The 22,980-nt window shown below is 31.4% G+C and overlaps 2 protein-coding genes across 9 annotated transcripts; one reads left to right on the forward strand and one right to left on the reverse strand.

Moving 5' to 3' along the window:
* Positions 1 to 652: 652 nt before the first annotated feature.
* LOC130441607 (tudor domain-containing protein 7A-like) lies at positions 653 to 17,871 on the reverse strand. Of its 8 annotated transcripts, none has more exons than XM_056775417.1 (19): positions 17,683 to 17,871; positions 16,057 to 16,215; positions 15,739 to 15,925; positions 15,395 to 15,686; positions 13,877 to 14,068; positions 13,692 to 13,826; positions 13,438 to 13,624; positions 12,520 to 12,671; positions 10,033 to 10,185; positions 9,723 to 9,974; positions 9,553 to 9,670; positions 7,867 to 7,988; positions 6,419 to 6,639; positions 6,200 to 6,356; positions 5,857 to 6,053; positions 4,235 to 4,296; positions 3,919 to 4,174; positions 1,687 to 1,838; positions 653 to 1,578 (listed from the first exon to the last, which is right to left on the reverse strand). In XM_056775417.1, the coding sequence occupies exons 2-19, from the start codon at positions 16,136 to 16,138 to the stop codon at positions 1,343 to 1,345; spliced, it is 3,153 nt and encodes a 1,050-aa protein (XP_056631395.1). In that variant the 5' UTR covers positions 16,139 to 16,215; positions 17,683 to 17,871; the 3' UTR covers positions 653 to 1,342. The 8 variants fall into 8 exon arrangements, with proteins under 8 accessions (XP_056631395.1, XP_056631337.1, XP_056631345.1 ...); XM_056775359.1 differs by having other exon boundaries at positions 10,033 to 10,194; positions 17,683 to 17,835; XM_056775367.1 differs by lacking the exon at positions 17,683 to 17,871 and adding an exon at positions 17,530 to 17,653 and having other exon boundaries at positions 10,033 to 10,194.
* Positions 17,872 to 17,873: 2 nt separating this feature from the next.
* Positions 17,874 to 21,627, forward strand: LOC130441648 (NADH-ubiquinone oxidoreductase 49 kDa subunit). The gene is made up of 7 exons (XM_056775429.1): positions 17,874 to 18,010; positions 18,149 to 18,374; positions 18,430 to 18,631; positions 18,685 to 18,872; positions 20,743 to 20,906; positions 20,983 to 21,232; positions 21,288 to 21,627. Exons 1-7 carry the CDS (start codon positions 17,907 to 17,909, stop codon positions 21,561 to 21,563), a joined length of 1,410 nt encoding a protein of 469 aa, XP_056631407.1. The 5' UTR covers positions 17,874 to 17,906; the 3' UTR covers positions 21,564 to 21,627.
* Positions 21,628 to 22,980: the final 1,353 nt, after the last annotated feature.

The raw sequence follows: 22,980 nt of genomic DNA on the forward strand, positions 1-22,980 counted from the left end.
TATTTGTGGGATTGTAGCAAATTTTTTTTAAATTTGATTTTCTTTACTAGCTCGTTTAGCTTGTCCAGGCATTCCTAGAAACTAGATAAAATAACGAACCATACAATTAGATCTGAATTAAATGTAGAGATAGTGGTGCAAAAAATTGAACAACAGTTGAGAGAACTGAAAAATGAATAAAAAGAGAAGAGTCAGACCTAGAAAGAAATTCAATAATAGGCAACAGCCTGGAAAAAAATGTCATGATAATTCATTGAAAACTATTGAAAGAGATACAAGAATAAGAGAAGATGAACGTTAACAAGATAAAGTATCTAGGCACAATTGTAAAACTAGATGGAAGTACAAGAACAAATTATTTTTCAATAAAAAGGTAGCAAAATCTAGGAGTCGGTATCACCAACACTGATCTATGGTTGCAAATTTTATGTGTTCCAACATTTTGAATGAAAATACTGTATAGTAGACGAGATTGAGAACAAGTAAGGAATGAAGATTCCTCCAGAATGTTTCAATTCCACGTTCATACAGAAATTTTTGCGTTGTTGTGAATAGCTGGATATAGATATTATAAAAATAATAGTATTTTCAATTTAATTAGCAACTTAGTTATCCCAATCGTTATTATCAAGGTATTATTAGTAAAAAAGAAGAAACATAAATCAACATTTATTAAAAATATTTTAATACAACTATCAAAGGAAATTTTCCAAAGTATTGCTTGAAATAATTCAGTCAATATACTATATTTTTTTCAACAAAACAACATAAAAAACTTCTATAAAAAAGCTTAAAAAAATAAACATTTCCATCGAAAATAATGTTTCAGTTTTCACTAAATTTTGGTTACCAATATGAATGCGACGTCTCGCTTTAACCATCTTTGGAAAAAAATTTTTTTTACCAACAAATAATCTGACCTAGACAAATTGTTATTTAACAATATTTTATTATTCTCACATCTATATATGTATTTATTAAGCAAAGAAACAAATTGTGTTATAAAATATAAAAAACGAAGATAGTAAAATATCGAACATTCATCTTCCCCAGCATTAATATTTGATCGCAAAACTAGTGCATCCATTTCTAAAACAGCTACCTTCGATATGGATTAAAACTACAAAAAATCCTCACCAGAAATGGCTTGAGACAGTTGTAGCACAATTAAGGTACAATCCTGTTATGGGGGTGAATCTACATGTCTTAGAACTACATCTATCAAAAAATAACGGTATAGAGTAGTTGCATTTCTGTGGTAATTATAAATCGCACACATGTGTGCTTTGGAAATAAATAATTTGTATATAAATATGTATATAAAGAACTATTCAAAATAATATTATTTTCCTTTTTCACCTTCGACGGCTATACCTCTATTGATTAATTCAGTTCCAATGTAAATATCTTCTTCTTCCGATGAAGTATCTATGAGCAAAAGATCTAAAACCAAATCTGAATCGTACAATTCATCTTTGGCTATGTTTAACAATAACGAATAGAAATGTTTCCTTTCCACCATTTCTTTAAATTCATCACAGTGTTCCATAGTCCAATTCGAATCCTTCGGTCTAATATCTGCGATAAATAAAATTATTTTAACAACATAAGAAATATAAAACTTATTTAGAATTATGTTTAAAATCAAATAAATATACCCAATATTGAATTGTAGATCTTACAAACCTGATAGTCTGGCTTTGAGTGCTTGATAGGGTAACTCTAGGTATTCTACATCTAAAGGAATTAATTGTTGTACAGTCAGATTTGCATAATATCCAAAATCACAGTAAAATACTGATATAGATCCATCGTTTATCACTTTTATAACACTGGTCCTATAATGAATATCAAGAAAAGACTTTTATCTTAAGGGAACTAGAATCTTCAAGTCTTAACACTACATATTAGTAAAGTATAACATTTTTGTGACTATTAGATTTTTTATTATATGGAGGGTTCAAAATACAAGTGAACCAACTACACTTGTCATTTTTGAATAACATGCACCAACTATATAAAATTTCAGTATAACAATGAAGCCAGTCCTAATTCTGATAATATCCGCAGCAAGTTCTATTAGTGACAGATTATTTTCTTTCTGAATACTATTGCATCCAGGCCAGGATTAAGCTAGTGGCTTGGGGAGGCTATAGCCCCAGGTCCAAGAGGGCCCCATCATTTGGAATCATTCTGTATTTTTTGATGTGTTGATACCACAAATCTAACGTATCGATATTATTTTGTGAATTTTTCCGGGTTTCCGAATTCCTGAAGGGGGCCCCGTGATTATTTTAGCCCCGGGCCTTATAAATCTGAATCCGGCCCTGACTGAACCAAGTCGAGGTAATCTTTGTTAACAAGTTATTTCAAAAAGTACTGAAACTGAAGAGAAAAAGACAACCGACTTAAAGACAGAAAAAGAATTGCACTTTATCTTTGTGTCTACAATTTTGGTATCCACCTCACATAAACAATAAACGAGAATAACTTGGTATTAGATAGAAAAGAATGTATTGGTTGCCGGAAAGAAAATCCAATCTGTCAATTTATAATAAATTACTTGTATATAAACCAATCCTGAAAACAGTACGAGATTCAATTATGGGCATGAGTCTGTGAAAGCATGACCCAAATAATCTAGATTTAAAAATAAATTTTAAGGAGTATCATTGACTCACCCTGGTACTTTCGAAATAACGATCTTGAAGAACCTGGAGATAGACACAGTAAGGCAGGTCCATTAAATTTGCTAAGAGTCACAACTCTTTAAACATGTGAATTTTGAAGCAATCTGGCTCCTCGACAACACCAACCTAGAGAGAAGTCTTAGGAGAACGAAGCCTTTTGATTTAGTTATTTAAGTGCTTAGTATAAAAGTAAAGCAAAATCTTACATATTAAGGAGGTTCTACTGAGTAAGATCCTTAGTTTCAAGTAATTTAGGATAAAATAAGAAAGTTCATTGATCGGAATACATTCGAGGTTTTTTTGAAAAAATTGTTTCAATAACAGCACTGCCTATATGCACGTCTAAAATGAAACTACTCTTAAAAAGCGTTTTGAAAATTTAGTTTTATGCCTTAGGAAACATACCGGACATTCCAACATATTCTATTTTTTGACTCGTGTACTGGTAAAACAGAAATATAAAAATGGTCTTACTCTACTGAAAAACTTATTCAAGACTCTCTATTGGATGTATTTATATGAAATTTATGATACCAAACCACTCATTCCTTTCCAATGATACTGAATTCGGTATAATAGAGAGAGTGAGCATGAAATTTGGAACCATCCAATGTGCCTGGTTACTGATACATCATTTAAAACTGCAAAAGTGGAAAAGTTTCAGTTTGAAGTTGTAAAAATATAATAAGAAAAGTTTTTGAACACAAAAACCCCTCGAAGATTCAATCACAAACAGGAAAAAGGACACTAAACATAAGAATATCGATTGGCTTCAGATGCAGCGGTTGAGGTTTGAAAAAGAACCCACATGAAAAAAAAATGAATCTCTCAGTGAATTTTCGAGATTTCGAATCTCGAAAAAGACTAGTGCCAGCTTTACCTATCCAGAAAATTAATGACTTCAAAAAAAAAAAGAACATGATGTCCCTACTACCTTACATACCCCCAACTTATCATGTATACTTCAGAAACCTTCCAGTGAATCAGCTAAACCGTCAAACCCAAGACAACAATTGAAGAAAAAAACACATTGATGAGTTATTTTATGTTTTTCAACTAAGAAATGATATTTTCTCCCAATATTTCTAATTTTATCTTTAAACAGATGTAAAGATAAAGTGTATTAACTACACTCGTATTCTAAACCCTCCATGTATTCACGAGATTTTCTGCTAGAGGAGAAGACATTTCTAAATAAACTTGAAAAAAGTATCTAGAATTATATTACCTGTACCAGTTTCCATCATCAAATTTCGAAGCATATATATTTCCAGGTGTGATTTGATCAATAGTTAAAGGACTGTACAATACTTCTTTGTACCTTTCCTGTAACTGTTGCATCATTTTATGTAATTTCGGTCGAGATTCTAACGGTTGTATAAAGAAATTGTAAGGATTCACCGCAAAAGGTACATGTACTTCGAAAGTCTCGTTTATTTCAGGTAAAGGTGGGCATTTCAATTTACCAGTTGATGGTACGTTTTCTACAAGTGAAAAATAAACGTAAAATTATGCGATCAACGTAAATTATCATAAATACTCACTGTACGGTACTTCCCCATTGGGAATTTTTCTGTTAGATTTGGCAATGCTATCATCACTTCTTCTAAAATACAATTATTTGTTAAATTAAAAGCCAAATATATAAATAAAAGAAGCTATAATAAAAGTTTCCCATGCTTATAGATTTAACAAAATTGTTTTTAAAAACGATGCTACTTTGATTTCGGAGAAAATATAAACTACCAATCCTAACCAAGCACTTCCCTATAAGAAAGAATTGAAAATGGTGATCGAGCTTACTTTGCAAACATGAAGTTCCCAAAAAATAAATTTATAACAAGACGAACGAAATTAAAAATCTACAGGACTCTAATAAGACCAATCGTAACTTATGGCAATGACTTTTGGATGATGTCACAAAAAAACCAGGAAAGATTGGGAATTATTCGAAGAGAAATTATTAGGAGGAATTTGAATGGATGACGCAGCCCGGAAAATACAAAATAATAAAGAAATAGATGAAATACTGAATAATGAAAACATCGTCTGATTCATTAGGGCCCTAGAGGTCGAGATGGTTTAGCCCCACATTCAAAGAAAGCGGATGCATACGAGAACATAAATGCCAAAATATACAACAGTAAAAAAGAACTGATCCAAGTTCGTAAAGACTTACAAACAATGAATTTGGGAGGATGGGGAACATTGGCGAAGAACAGACCAGTTTAAAGGCGAATTGTAGAGGAGGCCAAAACTCACACCGAGCCAATTGGTAAGGTAAATACTAAAATAATTCCTTTTAGTTTACCCCTTTGAAAATCAAATTTTTGTAAAAAACAGTCTCTAAAGACATAACATTTTTAATATGTACTTTATTATAAACAGACAAAATTGGACAACTGGGAGGAAAGATGAGCACATAAGAGAAAATAAATAAGAAATTTGCATTGGTATGAATAGAGTTAGGTAGATTAACAGAGAAAATATGATACACCAAATAAGAAAACAGGAGTCAAAAAGAGGAATAAACTGGAAAAGTAAACTGGCCAATTGACTTAAAGTAAATTAGTTTCCGACATAAAGACACTAAAGAAGTTTCTAAGCTAAAATATGTAGTAAAAATTTTCAAAATAATAAATATAAAGTTACTTTGGTTTCTGATAACTTGGACACACTATAACATAAGCAGTAGAAACTTAGGAAGAAAGGAGTGACAGAAATAATCGTAAAATAAATGAACGACTCAAGAAGAATAGTAGGACATTAATAGTAGTGGCAATAAACACAATTAATGAAAAGTAAGGAGAGACCAAGAAAGAAGTCGATAAACCAAATAAAAGAACCGGGATCAAAATTATATTTTTCGAAATAAATAAGAAGCTACCTCAGATTCTACCTGAGCACAACATAACATAAAATAAGGAAGAAATAAATGTAAATGAAATGAATACTTGAAGAAGAATACTGGGCAAAGACATAAAAAGGTAACAAATCCAGTAATATAAACTGAATTGGTATCAAATAGATTTAAGAGAAAAAAAATGGAAGAGGATTGCAAAAGTTAGTAGAAGTAATGGTTACAATATAAAGCGAAATTCTTGAAAATATAAAAATAAGGAAGCAGAAGTCGATTTCTTATATATATTCGATGGCTTTTACTTACTTAATCTCATTTTCCATTATAATGGATTTGTTTATACAGAAAAGTCCACCTTCGGTTGTTCTACTGAAAAACTCCACTAAAGGTACGTTTTCCGAATTATATTTTATCACTTTAATAATTATTGATTCCTCTATGGGTAAAACTTTTTTCGCAGCAGCTAAGAAATCTGTTGGTATATCATCCAATAACATTCTCGTCTAAAAATATATATATTAGATAATTAACTTTTGCGACACACTATTTATTTTTAAAACAAAATAAAAATCTATTTACAAATATACAGGGTTTTCTATTAATTCTGTCGTTTATGAGACATATATGCAAGTGATCGAGGATCAATTACCTTGACAGCTTGAGGAGGATACATGTTGACAATATCATCGAGTTTTTCTAAAGGATAGAGCGCAGTTTCTTTTACTTTGATTACGTCCGTAGTTCCGTAATCTATGTAGTATATCTGAGCCATATCTTCCTTTGGCGACCAATCGATTATTTTCACCCTAAACGACATAATATATTATTTATGTTCCGCTAGAATCAACTATGTTACCAATGGACTAACCTGTACCAATGACCACTCATATTATGTTTTCCCATGTAAATTTTATTGGCACTGGTACTTTTCGTTAGTGGCAGCATAATATCCGTTGGGGGATTACTGACTATTTGATTTTCTAAATTCGAAAGTAGCTGTAATAATTTTTCGTAGCCCGGGGAACGGATCTGTATGTAAATGTCACCGTTGGCGGCTATATTTGAGACGTAAACCTCAGTAATCGTATCCTGAAACAATTATAATAGATAGAAATAACCATACATGTAGATGTACATCATAAATCAACCATTTTTTATGAAATGTGAGAATTTGAGACCTTAATATTGATATTAAAAGGTCTACTATAGCAACTTTTGATTTTTTTTCCGGAGCGGCTTTTTGTCTCATAACCATTGGGGTAAATGAAAATGACTTGGATATCTATTAACGTTTTGAGCTAAATTCACTTTTTTGAAAGTTATTCAAATTTAAAGTTGATGTCAAAATGAAAATCTTATTTCCCAGATGATTTTTTTGAGCTCATTGAAAAATTTGATCTTTTTATAGATAATACTTTTTGTTAACAAAATTATGAAAAATTTGAGAAAAATATGATATATTTTAATTTATTAGCATCGAAAAGATATTTTCTTTTATTAAAACACAGTGAAAATGCAATTTTCTAAAGAAAACTCACTGAAGATGAAATTTTCTAAAGAAAAACGCAGCAAAAAAGCAATTTTTTGAAAAAAAAAACACTGTGAAAATGCAATTTTTTGAAGAAAATAACTTGCCAATGCTAAAAAACAGTGAAAATGAAATTTTTCAAAGAAAAACACGGTGAAAATACAATTTTCTGATGAAAAATACAGTGGGAATGAAATATTTCAAAGAAAAACACAGTGGAAATGAAATTTTCTAAAGAAAAAATAGTGAAAATGCAATGTAAGCTTTTCAATGCTAATAAATCAAAGTATATTATGATTTTTTAAAATTTTTTATAATTTTGATCAGATCAAATATTTAAATGGGCCCAAAAAAATTAAATCTTTAGCGAAACAAAAATTTCATTTTGACTTCAACTTTAACTTTGAATAACTTTCAAAACAGTGAATTTAGCTCAAAACTTTAATGGACATTTTTTGTAGAAAAAAATTCTCTTTGAGAATCTTGTTTGGATTTTTTCCGGATACTGATTTTCAAGTGAATTATAAAATTCCAAATTTAAAAAATCAAATTCTGGAATCATACCAATTTTCAAGAGGTAGTTATTAGAAAAAGGTTCATTTGACAAAAAATTTCCATCAGTATTTTTTTTGTAGACTATTAAATTCTCTTATAGTCAATTACTTCAATGATTTGGAAGTTATGAGACAACTCTGAAAAAAATCAAGACTTACGATGATACACTTTTTAATATCAATAACAGGGGATCAAATTTTTCCAACATTTTTTTCGCCCAGAGAAAAACTTACGCTTAAAATATTGGGCGCTGCAGACTCTAGAGTTAATTTTGGTATCAACTCTTTATTTAGACATACACCAGTTTCCATATCGTACATATATACAGGGAGGCTAACATCGTTTTCGTCTGTAGCTGAAATATGAAAAGAAAAAATGTTAATACACTTAATAATTAATTTCTTTATCCTCATAATAAAGTTTTACTCAATAATATTAACCACATCCATAAAAAAAATTATGCAATATTTGCCTCTCCCCAATAAAATCTAGAATGATGGGGGAATCCCAAATTACCAAAAAAAGGAAACATCTAATTGAGAAAACTGGCAACCCATCACACGTTACTGACCTCTGCCAGTAAGATCATGGCTGGGAAGAATCATACAACGAATGAACTACGAAAAATCAAGCAGTGGTAATTCTTGTATATTGCATCAGTGAGAATAATACTCTATTTAGAAGGAATAGAAACAGAGCAAGTCAAACATTTTTCTATTTAGATAGCATAATAAGTACAGAAAGAGGTACTGCAAAATGTTTTGGTCAAATAAGTTAAATAATGAAAAACTTTGGAAGAAGAGGAAATAGAAGTAACGATTTCGAGGCGAAAATGGAGACGGATAGGTTATACACTTCAGAAACCAGTAACAAACATAACCAGACAAATTTTTAATTACTATACAGCAAGCAGAAAGAAAAGAAACAGACCTGTACGAACATGGAGAAGAACTATCAAGAAAGAGGCTACAGAAATATCCAAAACCAGAAAAAAATTTCGGTTTGTAGTATAAAATAGAACAAATTTAAATCAATTATATATTTTTCATTTTGCATCTTTCTTTCAACTTCATGATTGCGCGCTCATAAAATTTCTGGTCATTATCAGCAAAAAACTGAACCAGGTGCGATTGAATGTCATCGTCATTTGACCATTCAAAGAATTCCGCAAACTTTTAAATAAAAATGGTTATCAGATGGTGCCAGATCAGGGCTGTATGGGGGATGTGCAATCACTTCCCAGCAAAGCTCCACTAGTTTCCTACGAGTCGCCAAAGATGTAGATAGTGGAAGACTAAACCTTTCCGATTTGACAATTCTGACAGTTTTTCTTTGATTGCTTTATCCAGTTTCATTAATTAAATATCAGAATTGATCGTTTGGTTCCTTGGAAGCAGCTCAAAAAACACGACAACTTTGTAATCCCACCCAATTGAGTACATGACCTTTTTTTGTTGGTTTTCAACTTTCGATGTGGTTTGTGCTGGTTCATCGTGTTGGCTCCATGATCGTTTTCGAACTATGATACTGTACATGACTCATTTTTAATCACCAGTGAAAATTCTTTTCAAGAAAGGGTCGATATTATTTTGGGTACCCAAATATCAAATTTCTTAACTGCCTCAAGATATTTTAAACGTTTTTCAATTGTTGTGTAGCCTCTTAACAACCTCTCGAACAGTTATATGACGATCTTCTTCAAACTTTGATTTAGTCATCATCAACTTCGGTAGGAAAAAATCTCCTAGAACGGAATTTTTTATACTAATTCTGACGTGCGCACTAACGTGAGTTATTTATAAGGACTAAAGTAACGCTCTCTATCGGTAAAAAACGAGAGTACTTAGTTGCAAACCTTATATATGACGATGATGAACCGGAGTGAAACAAGAAGGGGTCGATGGGAATAGGTAACTTACCGATAGTATCAGAGGCAACTTCTAATAAAACGTTTTTGTATAAAAGACCTTGTAATATGGCGGAACCGACAGAAACTTCGTATAAATCTTCTAAACCAGCTAGACGACATACGAAAGCCTAAAAATTCGAACGAAGTAAAATCTATTGATATAATTTAATATGTATTTACTTGCGCTTGACAAACGGCGAATTCCCTTTTTAATTGATAAATTTTATCGATGGGAAGAACGATTTCATCGCCGAAATCTATATAGAAACACAAAACGGTTTTTTCGTCGACTTCTACTGCTCGTACCCTGTACCATCCATACTCGTAACTGGCTACGTAATAACCATTACGGTTAACAACAGGAGCACGTAAACTTTCTTTATTATTATTATAATATTCCCCCAATTTTGATACCATATTGATGTAATTTTCCTGAAAATTAATAATTTAACACTAATAGCGACTTGTTTTTTTTTTAATTTATACTTACACTCGCTTCTGTAGCAGCCTGTCGACACCATATTTCATTGGCGGATAATAAGAAAGTGACTTCCGCATATAATTTACCGTCGTTCAATTCAATGGTATTCGATGGTACAGATACGTCCGTTAAGGTCATTGATTTCATCCACATTTGACCTTTCTGTAATACCTGAGAGGTTAGGAAATGAACTATGTTAACTGCGGTTAGCCCAAAGCGAATACAAGCAAGTTAGATGATTGTTATGATGACGATCATTTTTATTTGTTAATTTAAAAGCAGTTTACATAAAGTGTTCGATATAAAGCAGTAAACACCAAACCTAATAAGAGTCTCAACACTTTTTTAGTCATTCACAACAAGTGAATGAAGGAGCGATAAATAAAAATTCACCAGGATGACTGTTGCATATATCAACTCATTTCTGACATCAAATCACTAGCCAGTTTGCAATGAGTAATAACCTTTGTATTTGAATAAGAAACTACAGACTGATTTTCAACAAAACGATAAATTTTATCATGAAACTACCTTAGACAAAAATTGTAGATCATTAAATTATCTATAATAAACATATTGATACTTTTTTTCCTACGAGCCACCGTTTCTGAGATATAACGATTCAAAAACTTCATTAATAAAATATACATTAGCACGCCACGTATATAAATTTCTAGAGTTATAATAAATATTAAAATAAAAAATATATTTATTACTATAAGAGTATAAGTAAAATGAAACCCAGTCCCTTAATTTATATGCCATTGTAACCTTGAGACAATATCTGTTTATGTTCAATTGTATGCATGGCTAGGGTTTTATACCTGCTGTAATAAATGAAATACCTTTAGTCTTGTGCGCCAATTGGTAGTAAAACGTGTGTTTATCCTAAACTATATCGAGTTGTTTTGAGTTTTATAACAAAAATATCAGAATATTGTTTTATTTGTGTTAAATTTTTAACTAAGTTGTTACTGTTGAACGTGGTACGAAAACATTAATTGATGCAAGTATCGAGAGATCATATGAATTTTCGGAAATTTGTGACAATGCATGAAAATTGCCGAAAAATTATACTCGGGAAATTTTTTTTTGCTGCAGTTAATAATAGACAACGTGAAGAACAAGCCGGTACATCTACAGTAATATTGAATCACCAACAGTGGAGGATACGTTTGATTCCAACCAGGCGACATGACGCAATTTACTTGCACTCAAAATGAAGATGAAGAACAAGAAGAATTTGAAAATTATGAATTAAATTTCACAACTTTTTTAGCAATAGTTTCGAATTAAACATGATAAAACAGACCCGTAGAATAGGCCTATTGGGGAAACCACGTTAAAAAAACGCGCCAAGTACACTACCTCATAGGTGGCGTGGAAACGTGTGCATATTATGACAATTACAACTTTTTGAATCACTATATCTCAGAAACGGTAGCTCGTAGAAAAAAAAATATTGACACGTTTTTTATATATATTTAATGATCTACAATTTTTGTCTAAGGTATTTTTATGATAAAACGTTTTGCTGAAAACTGCGAAAAACTCATTTTTTTGACCTTTGACCTTAAATAAAATTGTTTCCAGACACGGGAATAATGGGGAACTTATAAATTTCATTTTTAATTATATTTTCACCTTGGTGGGAATTTATGTAACTCCGAATGTCTAATTTTACCGGACTATAATATTTTAATATATTATAATAATATATATTCGCTTTTCTACAGTTGCCAGATTGGGAGCTCAACAAAGGTTAAGCCTAAACAGCACAAAGAAAAAAATTCAATTCAAGTCTAACAACTGGGAATTCAGTTGAGAGCTGCAAAAATCACGGATTTCCATAGATAAATACCAGTCTTTAATTTCTTAGACCGTTTGATATATTTATGCTTCTAAATGTTCTTGATTTTAGGTCTCTTCTGTTTTAAAATTGGTGTAAACAGTGTGTTCATTATGAATATCGGTTCCAGAAATTCCATCATAGGGTTGATGCGACTATTTTATAAATGTAGGATGGCTGTAGCTGTTAGAAATTTTCATCTTCTCTTTCATACACTTCCCAATGTAGTGCCTTGGAGTTCCGAAGTGTCTTACACTTCGAAAGAAATTATCTTCAGGTATCTATTACAGCAATTGTGCCCCGATAGGACTCCTCTTAGTATGTGTCTATTCAAGCGACAGTAACACAAAATGAGCACAGAATAGAAAAGCACAAATGCAAAGATTATGTTATATAATGCCACAAACCAAAATAATTAGTAAATTTAAAGAAATATTGAATCTTTTTGGAGGAAACGGAAATAAGTGAACATAAGTAAAAGCAAAGAGGAATACCAAGACAGGATGAAATAAAGGAAAAACTCTGGAGGAAATGGAAGTACTTACGAGGGAGAAAAGAGCTTGAAAATAACTAGGAAGGAGAATTTATTGAGGTATAATAAAAGACAAATAGAAGTACCAAGTTTTAGAGGTTATATGGGTACCTACCTCTTCGGGTTTACAATGTTTCAAAGTGTAAGTATTCACGACTTTTTGTACGTGAATACACGGACTGCTGTCGATAATCTTCAACCAATCAGCCGGTAGTTGTTCGTTATATTTTTCTGTGTAATCTTGTCGAACTTGCCATTCCCAAAGACCTACGAATAGCAATAAATTAATACTTTTCATCTTTTTGACCTTTCCAAGAAATGTCAAAAATCAAGTTATGTACTCCAAGAGGTTCTAAAAGAACTTCAATTATTGAACATTAAAAAAGCATCCGGTATAGATAAAGTAACTCCAAAAATACTTCAAAAGATGTAAAGAAAAGGTACAGCCCCCCCCTTATATATATTTTTAATACTTATTATAAATTTATATAATAAGGTATTTCCAGCTTTTTCTTTATTCATTTTTACAGTCGTTAAAAAGCTGGTTGTGTTCAATTTATTATTCACCCCATCTGAGTACCAGTTATTTAAATACTTCAACTGAAGCCAAATACCACTTCCTGAAGGATAGTTTCCTGTCGAGGAATTAAGGTTATACAGTTTAGTGATAGGACCTTTGTTCTTCGTTCTTTATACTGCTGACATACCAGTGTTTCCAGAGATAATATTTTCAATAGGAAAAGCGCTAATTAGTTTTGAATAAGAATGTGCTCATGGATGTTTCAAGAGAAACTTCACTAGAAATCCCATTTACATTATTTCCAATAGTAAAACGACCTTGAAGGTTATGAAAGCTATTAAGTACTAGCGTGGGACTCTAAAAGCACTAGATAACAGAAACAAAGTAACCCTAACGTGGCTACCAAGATATACCAGTTAGATAGCCTTGCTGATAAAGAGAAATAACTCCGTATATGTTCAGAGTGGCTAGAAACCCAAAATTAGTCCCGACAAGGAAGAAAACTAAGCTCACCGCCTGTATGTTTTTCAAGCATTTTCGGTATTCTTTCGAGTATATCTTTATCGCTGGCTAAAAATAATGATTTTCTTTTCCCATATTTTTCTGTGAGTTCTTTGAAGGCCTGTTTGTAACAATACATTTCTGCATTATGGCTATTTTTGAATTCCTCGGGGTAACTTGTGAATTGATGATTTCCGATCTGAAAATAAATAAAATTGAAGAGTTAAAGAAACAATGATGGATTACAGAATGTTTGTTAGTCTTACTTTGATCTTGCAAGTGAATATGTTTATTTTTTTGGATATATTTTTGACACTAACATCAATTTCACCCAATTTGTGAAACTCCACGAAATTTTTCAAATCAGTCTTGATATCTCCCGTACAGACGAAATCAGGGGCCTAAAAAATATATAAATACACAAGACAAATAAAAAAGCATATATTTTTACCTTGCTTGGTAATATAGGTTGAAATGTGATGGGAACTATGTCACCAACGGGGCTACTGTTGCCGCTATCCCTTTCTAAACTGATTTCAGACATTAGTTTAGTAATTTTCTTTCTTCTACTAACACCGGGAGAGCAATTTTCTTCTGAAAGAGATTTCACTATTTCTTTGTGCGTGTTTTTCATCCCATTTTCCTTAAAAATCATGTAAATTATTAAATCGATTCATTTTCGATTACAAAACCTTTTGATGTCCATTTTTATATTGCTTTTTTGTAATAAAATAAAATACTTTTAAAGACGTGTTTAGTTATAGATCCTATGCAATTGAAATTTAGAAAAATGAAAATGATTTTACAAAATAAATCAAGAACAAAAATTTTATTCGCTCCAAACTAATAGATTTGTATGGTTTTGCTAATTAAAAATTGATGTCAGGCTAGAAGCTCTTTTTTTAAAAAAATATTTAAAAATCCACAATTCACCATAAAAACTTTTTGTTTGAATAAAACCAAAGCTTTATTCAAAAATACAACTCAAATAAAATACAAATCGAAAACTGTTCATAAACTTGATTCTGACATACCAAAATCATAATAAAACAACTTAGAAGTTCATTGTAACATGAGCTAAGTATTGGGGAATGTAAATATGGATTGCATCCTTCTCCTCCAAGCAATCTCATTCATCATTTGTATCATCCTCTTCTTGAGGTGCATAGCTGATTTATGTACCATTCAAAATTTAGATCACCTTTTTACCCTTTTTCAAAAGTTTTCCTATCAATAGCCTTATAGTTTGAGTATTTCTTGCAAATCAAAACATCCTTGCATAGTTTACTTGTTTATAGACAAGTTTGTCTACTTCTGATTGGGATTCAAATCAGTAGTTTTAGAAAGCATGTCATTGACACTTTTTTGTAAACAAACTTGTTTAAAGCCCAGTATTATTTCAACCTTGTTTAGATAATTTTATAACTTTTCCATATCGAAAATCTTCCAGACCTTCACAGTTCGAAATTTGGACTAATAACCAACATACTCTTTTTAAGAAACTATGTTTGTTGTTGTTCTAAATATTTTTTATCTTATCTGTCGAAAATACATCCATTTTTTTGGTCTTCCTTTTATTTTAAACTAATTCACCTAGAGATGATACGACCTAACGAAGATGACAATGACCTTTTATATTTTTGTTCTCCTAATATAGCCATCTATTGCTAAATAAGAAATGCAAATTATCTCACCAACACTTATTGTTGGATTTACTCAATTTTAATAAAAAAACATTGAAAAGTTCATTTTTTCCAAGCCCCATATTTGAAGGTATAAAGTTATAGCAGTTAATGGTCAAAATAATCACTTATTTATATAATGGAGCCGAATAATCTAAGTTCATCTGTATAACAATTTTATTCTAATGAATTAAAACCGCAAATTTGGAAATATTTAATAATATCACTCATTATAAAAAATCTAGTCATTAAATATAGAAGTAAATAAGAAATAAACAAACCCTCACCTGTAACGACTGTTGTGCTTTTGCTCTACCATTCATATTCACCAGTTTTTGCAACCTTGGTGGTAGACGGTCGTTATTTGTATTTGAATAATTAGAAAGTTCAGGAATTACTAGTTTTGATGCAACAGACTTAGCCAGTTCCAGATTATTAACAAATTGGTTATGTGAAACTGTTACAAGTCTAGAAGATGCTGTATATTTTTTCTTGGATTTGGATGAATGTTTTGGTCTCCATATTGTTGGTGCATAAGCCTTCTGCGTGAAATGTACGCGCCTCGGTGGTCTTTTTGGTCTATAATATACTTTTTATTATAATATACATCAATATTATATGATACACTTACGTCTTTTGTTTTTGTACCATTTCAACAATATGTGCAGACTGTGCACTTGTTTCAGCATCTACAACAATATCTCCTTTATTGTTTCGAAACACCTTCAAAGTCTGTGCTGACTTGAGAAATTCCTCCAATGATTTGTATCCTACATCTCTGAAGGGTATACCTTCGCCCATTATAAGTCTATAATCATCTAAAATGATATATAAAAAAACTTAACTCACAATTATCCAATTTCTGAAACAGTATACAGAAAATCTGAACTAAAGCTCTCAAATTCGACATTCTCTTTTTTGTCAGATTAAAATGATGGAAAACACTTACTTTCTAGCTGCTTCAATGTCATTGGATACTTTGAAGCTACTATCAGCCCTCTTAATCTCTTCACAATGACTTTTTGATCCATTGTTACAATAAATAATTCACAACCTCACATAAAAATCATCTCAATTGAATAATTTTTAATTAGAGAAATGATGGACGCTGAAAAATCAAATTAGGATCAAATCATGTCCTAAATAATTGTAATTTTTTGTAACTTTTTACTTCTTCCACCTTTTTATATGTTTTTTGTGATAATATGTTTTGATTTTATATCTCTTTACATATAAAACCAGTTTAAAAGGAAAAAATATCAAATCAAGATAAATCATCACAAAAAAAATTCCAGTTTTGATTTAGTTCCAAAGAATAAAGCCTTAATCAATTTTACCTAATTTCGGACTGATTTTAAGTTTTTAAAAAAAATTATTACAAGTTATCCACATTGTCTATAATTAGTTCACATTAGGAAATAGTATAATTATTATTGTAATAAAACGAAATATAAATACTTAATTTTGTTCAAGTGAGTGTCATACCCCTTCACTGTAAAAATAATTCATGAAAAGATCAACATTAAAATCACAAAAAGTGATGAAGGAATGTCAATTAGAAAGATGTAAATAATACACAAACCTCTTGCAAAATTCAGACACGTCACAAATTTATTTCAGTACACTAAAATCCTACTTTCACAATGACGAATTGTTTTAACTTGAACAAAAACAATTATTTATCTGTACTGGTTTGACTTTATTACTCACCACAATTGTTCAATGTGAATCCCACAATCAGGAGATATTTTAGAATAAATAATTATTTTAATGCGTTTGTAGTGTTATCATAATTTGATAACGAATATTACACAGGGCGGTACAATGTAATTTGTTTAATTCAGAAGTACTATTTGGTAAAAACACAAATAGAGAGTAGATGATAATTCTAAGATAAACTTATATATAATTGTAATATTATTAATAATTACACTGATAAGAAATCCTGTTCTATAGTGAAAACTTATTAAATTAGTTCACACAAAGATCAATAAACCATGAAAAAGAAAGTACTTTGCAAGCAGTGATTGTAGTGCTCCATTTAAAGGCTATTAACAAACATATGAATCAACTGCAATATGCCAAAATGGTAGACAAAAAAATCTGTTTTATTTGTGGAATGATTTAAATAAAACGTTTAATAAATTATAAAGATATATTCTGAATTTTATTACGAAAAACAGAGTGAGGTTATATATATTATAGTATCTCCCCTATAGGTAACTGTAGACTTTTTAAATCTTCAATTGAATATTTAGTACGTGAATGACCTATTTGCCGGCTATCTTTTAAATATGTTGGCAAAAAAATTGAACTGATAAAAAAGTAGGTTGATACAGATTTCATTTACCTAATTAATTGTTAATACGTTATGGGAATTATAAATATGTGGTATATTTGAAATGATAATTATTGTACTCACTTTGCTAAATTCACTGTTTAATAGCAATTTATCACACAAATTCAGAAACTGAGAAAATCGCAAATGTGTATGAAAAAGTGACAAAAGACAACATTACTCGGTCAAAAATAAGATAACATCTGACAAAGAACAATAAATAAAATAGATATTTACGTTTCATGATACCACCACTCCTATTGCAAACATCTTCGAAGTAAATTATACTTTAAAATATATAATTTGTTATAAAATAGATAAAAATTATTAAACATAAATTTTTTTGGATATACTAAGTTTTTCGAAAAATCAAATAAAATATATTTCGTTTTACTAATATTATTCTAGCGCCATCTCCCTTTTTATAGTTGACGTAATTTTGATATATTTAGCTGTCAAAAATGGTAATGGCAGCTGCTATGATGAATACTGTTTTGAAAAAATCTATAGAGTTATTGCCAACAAAATTATTGTTAAAAAATGGAGGGGCCTTAATACACACAGGGTAATTAGATTTCATTTAAAAAAATATCAATTTACTCATATGTTATTAATTATTATATAATTGTTGAGGTTAGGCATATCGAGTATTTTAATTTAGTTTCTTCATTATTATATTTATTATCTTTCCTTACCGATTCAGCCAATTTCTAAACGCTGGTAAATGGTATCCAGATGCGGAATGGTTAAAACAGTTTTCCGGTCCTGTTATGTACCCGGATGAAATTACAAAGAACTGGGCGATGCAGCCCTGGAATGCCTCTAAAGCTCCCGTTGAAAAAGGAGTTAAGAATATTACTTTGAATTTCGGACCGCAACATCCTGCCGCTCACGGTGTATTACGACTAGTACTAGAATTAGATGGAGAGGTAGGATAAAAAAATATTTATTCAGTTTAAAAATTAATTAACATTTTGGGATTAGGTTGTCAAAAGATCCGATCCACATATTGGTCTTCTGCATAGAGGTACTGAGAAACTTATAGAATATAAAACGTACACTCAAGCTTTACCATATTTTGATAGATTAGATTATGTGTCTATGATGTGTAACGAACAATGTTATAGTCTTGCAATCGAGAAATTACTCAACATTGACGTACCATTAAGAGCGAAATATATTAGAGGTAACAATATAATCTCTCGCTCTGTATAAATGATGATATTATTTTTCATTTAGTTCTTTTTGCCGAAATTACTAGAATTTTGAATCATATTATGGGTATTGGTACACATGCTCTTGACGTTGGGGCTTTAACTCCTTTCTTCTGGTTGTTTGAAGAACGTGAAAAGCTCATGGAGTTCTATGAGAGGGTTTCTGGGGCTCGTATGCATGCTGCTTATGTTCGACCTGGAGGTGTTTCACTGGTACGTATATAAATGATCACTTTTTTTTCAAAATTTTCATAAATTTCTAAAAATACTTGAATTTTTATGGATTGTTTAGCGACCCATTCACTATAAGAGTTTTAACAAAAAATCAGATATCAATTATTAATGTATAAAAATTTAAAAAATATTGATTTTTTTTTAAATTCGTGTTAATATTAAAATGTGATATTTTGTTCAAAATGATTGATTTATGATTACTATAATATATCTGAGCAAATTTTATTTCTTACATTTAATTACACTAGGAAATGTATGAACAAAGTGGGCTGCTGCCTTTAACAATATGATTTAATGTTTAAATTTGGAATCATTTCGAACAATAACGTTAAATCAGGAAATGTTTTAAATTATTAGAAGTTATAGTTTTGGAAAATAAAAAAACACTTAGTCAAAATAGGTCTATATTTGAATTTAAGTCTGTAATAATGGCCGGAAAAAGGGTAATATCTGGAAATATTTTCGAAACAGATCTAAATAAAACTAGATGAAGGGCAGTGAGACAATCCAAGGATTAGTTTACAGATTTGTACAGTTATCCCTAAAAAAATACGCATTTTTTGGCATAAATATGAGCAAGCTTCCACACCATATAATGTTATCGGTTACATGTGGGACCCATCTAAAAAGTCATCTAGAGAAATCTTGCCCTAGAAACGGTTGAGGAAATGTATTAACAAAGTGGGTTGCTGCCTTTAACCATATGATTTAATGCCCAGTTTGAACCATTTTGAAAAATACTCAAGTGTATTGACTGACAGGAAGCACAAAAAGATATACTATAAAACAGTTTTAAGTGTAATCACCTCTTCAGTTTCATTTGAACGCGTTTTTAGCAGTTCTTCCTTTCTATAGCAATTATTCTAGTGTCTTTTGTCTGGTTTACTGTCTGGTTTTCATCAGGACTCCCAAATTTTTTTCTCATTTTGTTCCCAATTTCTTTACTTAATCATTCCATTCGTTCTTAATTGTATTTTCTGTCTATATTCTTTGATTTTCTTTTACTAATATTTTGGTTGATGTTTCCGGATCCTTTTGTATCCATTTTTTCCATTGTATCACCTTTATTTCTTCTTCCTAAATTACTATGCATCTTTCCTTCATCTTATCAACAGTTTCTTTACTTTCTTCTCCTACTTTGTTTCTCAGCTACTTCTATTCCCTTTATTCGTCTATTGGAAATCTCCTTTCCAATATTTCTGACCTTTTGGCATAAATACTTTCCACTGGTTTTCGTTTTTTTTTCATTTTCGCCAATACATCCAAAGTTTGTTCTATTTTTCGTTCGCCTCTTTTTTTCCTTCCACCACCCCCTTTTTCATAATCTGGTTCCTCTTGTATACATATTTCCAATGTTTTCTGTCTTCCTATTTCCACCAATACATCTAAAGTATGTCCTCATTTTGTTCCAAGTTTCTTGGCTTCTCCTCTTCACTGTTCCTTAATAATTTCAGCTGCTTCTTTCCTACAACTCTTTCACTATTCTTTCCAGTCTCTCACGTCCACTTTTTCTTAATTTTCCAAAGTATTTCCATTATTTTCCTCCAGTTTTTTGCCTGCTATCTTTCTTTGTTTTTAAAACTGTTTCTTGTTGAGATCTTGGTTCAGGGTTTTGGATCCTCTTGTAACTAAAATCTACATTGCTACAGTGCTAACCTCATATTTGTCTAAAATGTGGAATTATATGGTTAGAACTTAGAATTTGGAGTGCCTTTGCCATCAACTTGTCTTTATGGAATTGGATATAACTTGTACCCAAACTTTGAGTAGTTTTTTAAATTTTTCTTCTATCATTTTCAAATAAAATTTCAGTGAATATTTTCTTGAATAAAATGGTGATTTTTGTCAGGATCTTCCTCTGGGTTTAATGGACGACATATATGAGTTTGCTTCCAAATTCAATGAAAGATTAGATGAGGTAGAAGATGTGTTGACTACAAATAGAATTTGGGTGCAGAGGACTAAGGATATTGGCGTTATTTCAGCCGAGGATGCATTGAATTATGGATTCAGGTAAATATATGTAAATATAAGTTCTTGTTGTGAAAATATGATGGAGCCTTCGGTATTAATTCTCTTATTATTTTAGTGGTGTTATGTTAAGAGGATCAGGTATCAAATGGGATCTACGCAAAACTCAGCCATATGACGCTTACGATTTAGTAGATTTCGACGTACCAATCGGTACGCATGGGGACTGTTATGATCGTTATCTTTGTCGTTTGGAAGAAATGAGACAATCTTTATCAATTATCGATCAATGTCTTAATAAAATGCCGGCCGGTGAAATAAAAACTGATGATGCTAAATTAACGCCACCTAGTAGAGCGGAGATGAAGGTGAAATGTACATTCTTATATTAAATTCGTTTGTATATTTGTTTGTTATTTATAGAATTCCATGGAGGCGTTAATTCATCATTTCAAACTGTTCACTCAGGGTTACCAAGTACCTCCCGGTGAAACTTACACTGCCATCGAAGCACCCAAGGGGGAATTCGGTGTCTACTTAGTTTCAGACGGAAGCTCTAAGCCTTACAGGTGTAAAATTAAAGCACCGGGTTTCGCTCATTTAGCCGCTTTAGATAAATTGGGTAAGAATCACATGTTGGCCGATATTGTTGCTATTATCGGTACATTAGACGTTGTATTTGGAGAAATTGATCGTTAGATCGAAATATATTGTTTATTTAAATTAAAATAAGATAATTGTAAATAAATTTAAGGTTTAAAAATCGTATTTTTTTTACTTACCGTCCTTATACCAATGGCCAAAATAGGATTTTAAATCTATACAGAACTTAGATAAACTAGACAAATGCGGGTTTTATTTTTTTAAAATTACATCGTCCAAATATTGGCCGTTTCGTCGGACACATTCTTGGAACCAGGCTTCGGTATTTCTTGCAACTCACTGGAGAAGTTCCGCCGATGTGACATTGACTTCTCACACACTTCACTTTTGAGATAACTCCACAGAAAAAAGTCCATGGGGATAAGATTTGGGGACCTATGTGGCCGAGGGATGTCACTGAAACGGCTTAGCAATTTGCTAGGGAAGAAACCACAAAGCAGCGCCATAGTCTCCCTAGCAGTGTGTGTCATGGCGCCATCTTGCTGAAACCATGTTTGTGAATTGAAGGCAGGAGTTCTTTCAATGTTGGAAGTAAATTATTGTTAAGCATTCCCCTGCTTGACAACTTTTACTAAACCGTCACTTTGGGACTGTGACTGATGTTTTAACCTAACCAATAACGACAATTTTTCTGTTTACATCTCCATTCAAATGAAAATGGGCTTCATCACTCCAAAAAATAGAGTTTACTGTGCGAAATCGCTTAAGCTCTTGCACAATTTGAATTTTAAATGGATGAAATTTAAGATCCTTCTTCAATATTTCATGCACTATTGTTTTTCGAAGCCCCTGCGACCAGATTGACGCCGATTATCGCGCAAACTTGCTGTGACGAGTTCAATGTTTTCTCGACGTCCTGCTGGAGTGACCCATGATCAAATCAAATCTTCACTTGGAGAATCACATAACTGTCTTAATATTGTAACGAGCCTTAAATCTGTCTAGCCACTTGTCGCGTTTCTTTGAGTTTTTGTTGGACTGGCTCTCTTCCGAAACCAGTTCTTCCATGAAAGTGATCAGTATCTTGGTAACGATGATACACTCTGGAAACATGAGACTGACTCATGTTCTGCGCACTGACCACTTCAAGTTGACTCGGGCCTTGTCTCAATAGGGTGTCAACTTGAGGAGCTTGTTGTGTCCATTTTCAGGTAGAATTCTTGTTTGTTAAGTGTACCAGTTGAAGTTTGATGGCCAACTGATAGTTATGGGTCAGATAGATGATCTTTAATAAGATTCAGTTACCCCTAATTAGCACTATTGTAAACAAGTGTAAAAATGGTAGTTACTGATCATAACACATTGTAGGACTGAGAGCAACAAAAAATTCAATATTTATAACATTTTGAAGCTAACTTTATTGGCTTCAAGGTATAATAAAGAAAAATAAAATTTCGTGTTAAATTTTTTTGCCAGTAAAGACAAGAACAGGTTTGAAGCAAACAAAAATTGA

The sequence above is a fragment of the Diorhabda sublineata genome, chromosome 1, assembly GCF_026230105.1.
Source record: "Diorhabda sublineata isolate icDioSubl1.1 chromosome 1, icDioSubl1.1, whole genome shotgun sequence".
NCBI lineage: Eukaryota > Metazoa > Arthropoda > Insecta > Coleoptera > Chrysomelidae > Diorhabda > Diorhabda sublineata.

What these genes read in the sequence shown, in the direction of transcription:
- LOC130441607 (XM_056775359.1), bottom strand. Translation starts at nt 16,138, where the DNA reads ATGGATCAAAAAGTCATTGTGAAGAGATTAAGAGGGCTGATAGTAGCT. An exon ending in AAGCACAACAGTCGTTACAG is followed by an intron (nt 14,069 to 15,394) that starts GTGAGGGTTTGT and finishes ATGATTTTTAAG; the next exon opens with GAAAATGGGATGAAAAACAC. An exon ending in CAGCGCCCAATATTTTAAGC is followed by an intron (nt 6,640 to 7,866) that starts GTAAGTTTTTCT and finishes TAATTGTTTCAG; the next exon opens with GATACGATTACTGAGGTTTA.
- LOC130441648 (XM_056775429.1), top strand. Translation starts at nt 17,907, where the DNA reads ATGGTAATGGCAGCTGCTATGATGAATACTGTTTTGAAAAAATCTATA. An exon ending in GACCTGGAGGTGTTTCACTG is followed by an intron (nt 18,873 to 20,742) that starts GTACGTATATAA and finishes GATTTTTGTCAG; the next exon opens with GATCTTCCTCTGGGTTTAAT. An exon ending in GCATTGAATTATGGATTCAG is followed by an intron (nt 20,907 to 20,982) that starts GTAAATATATGT and finishes TTATTATTTTAG; the next exon opens with TGGTGTTATGTTAAGAGGAT.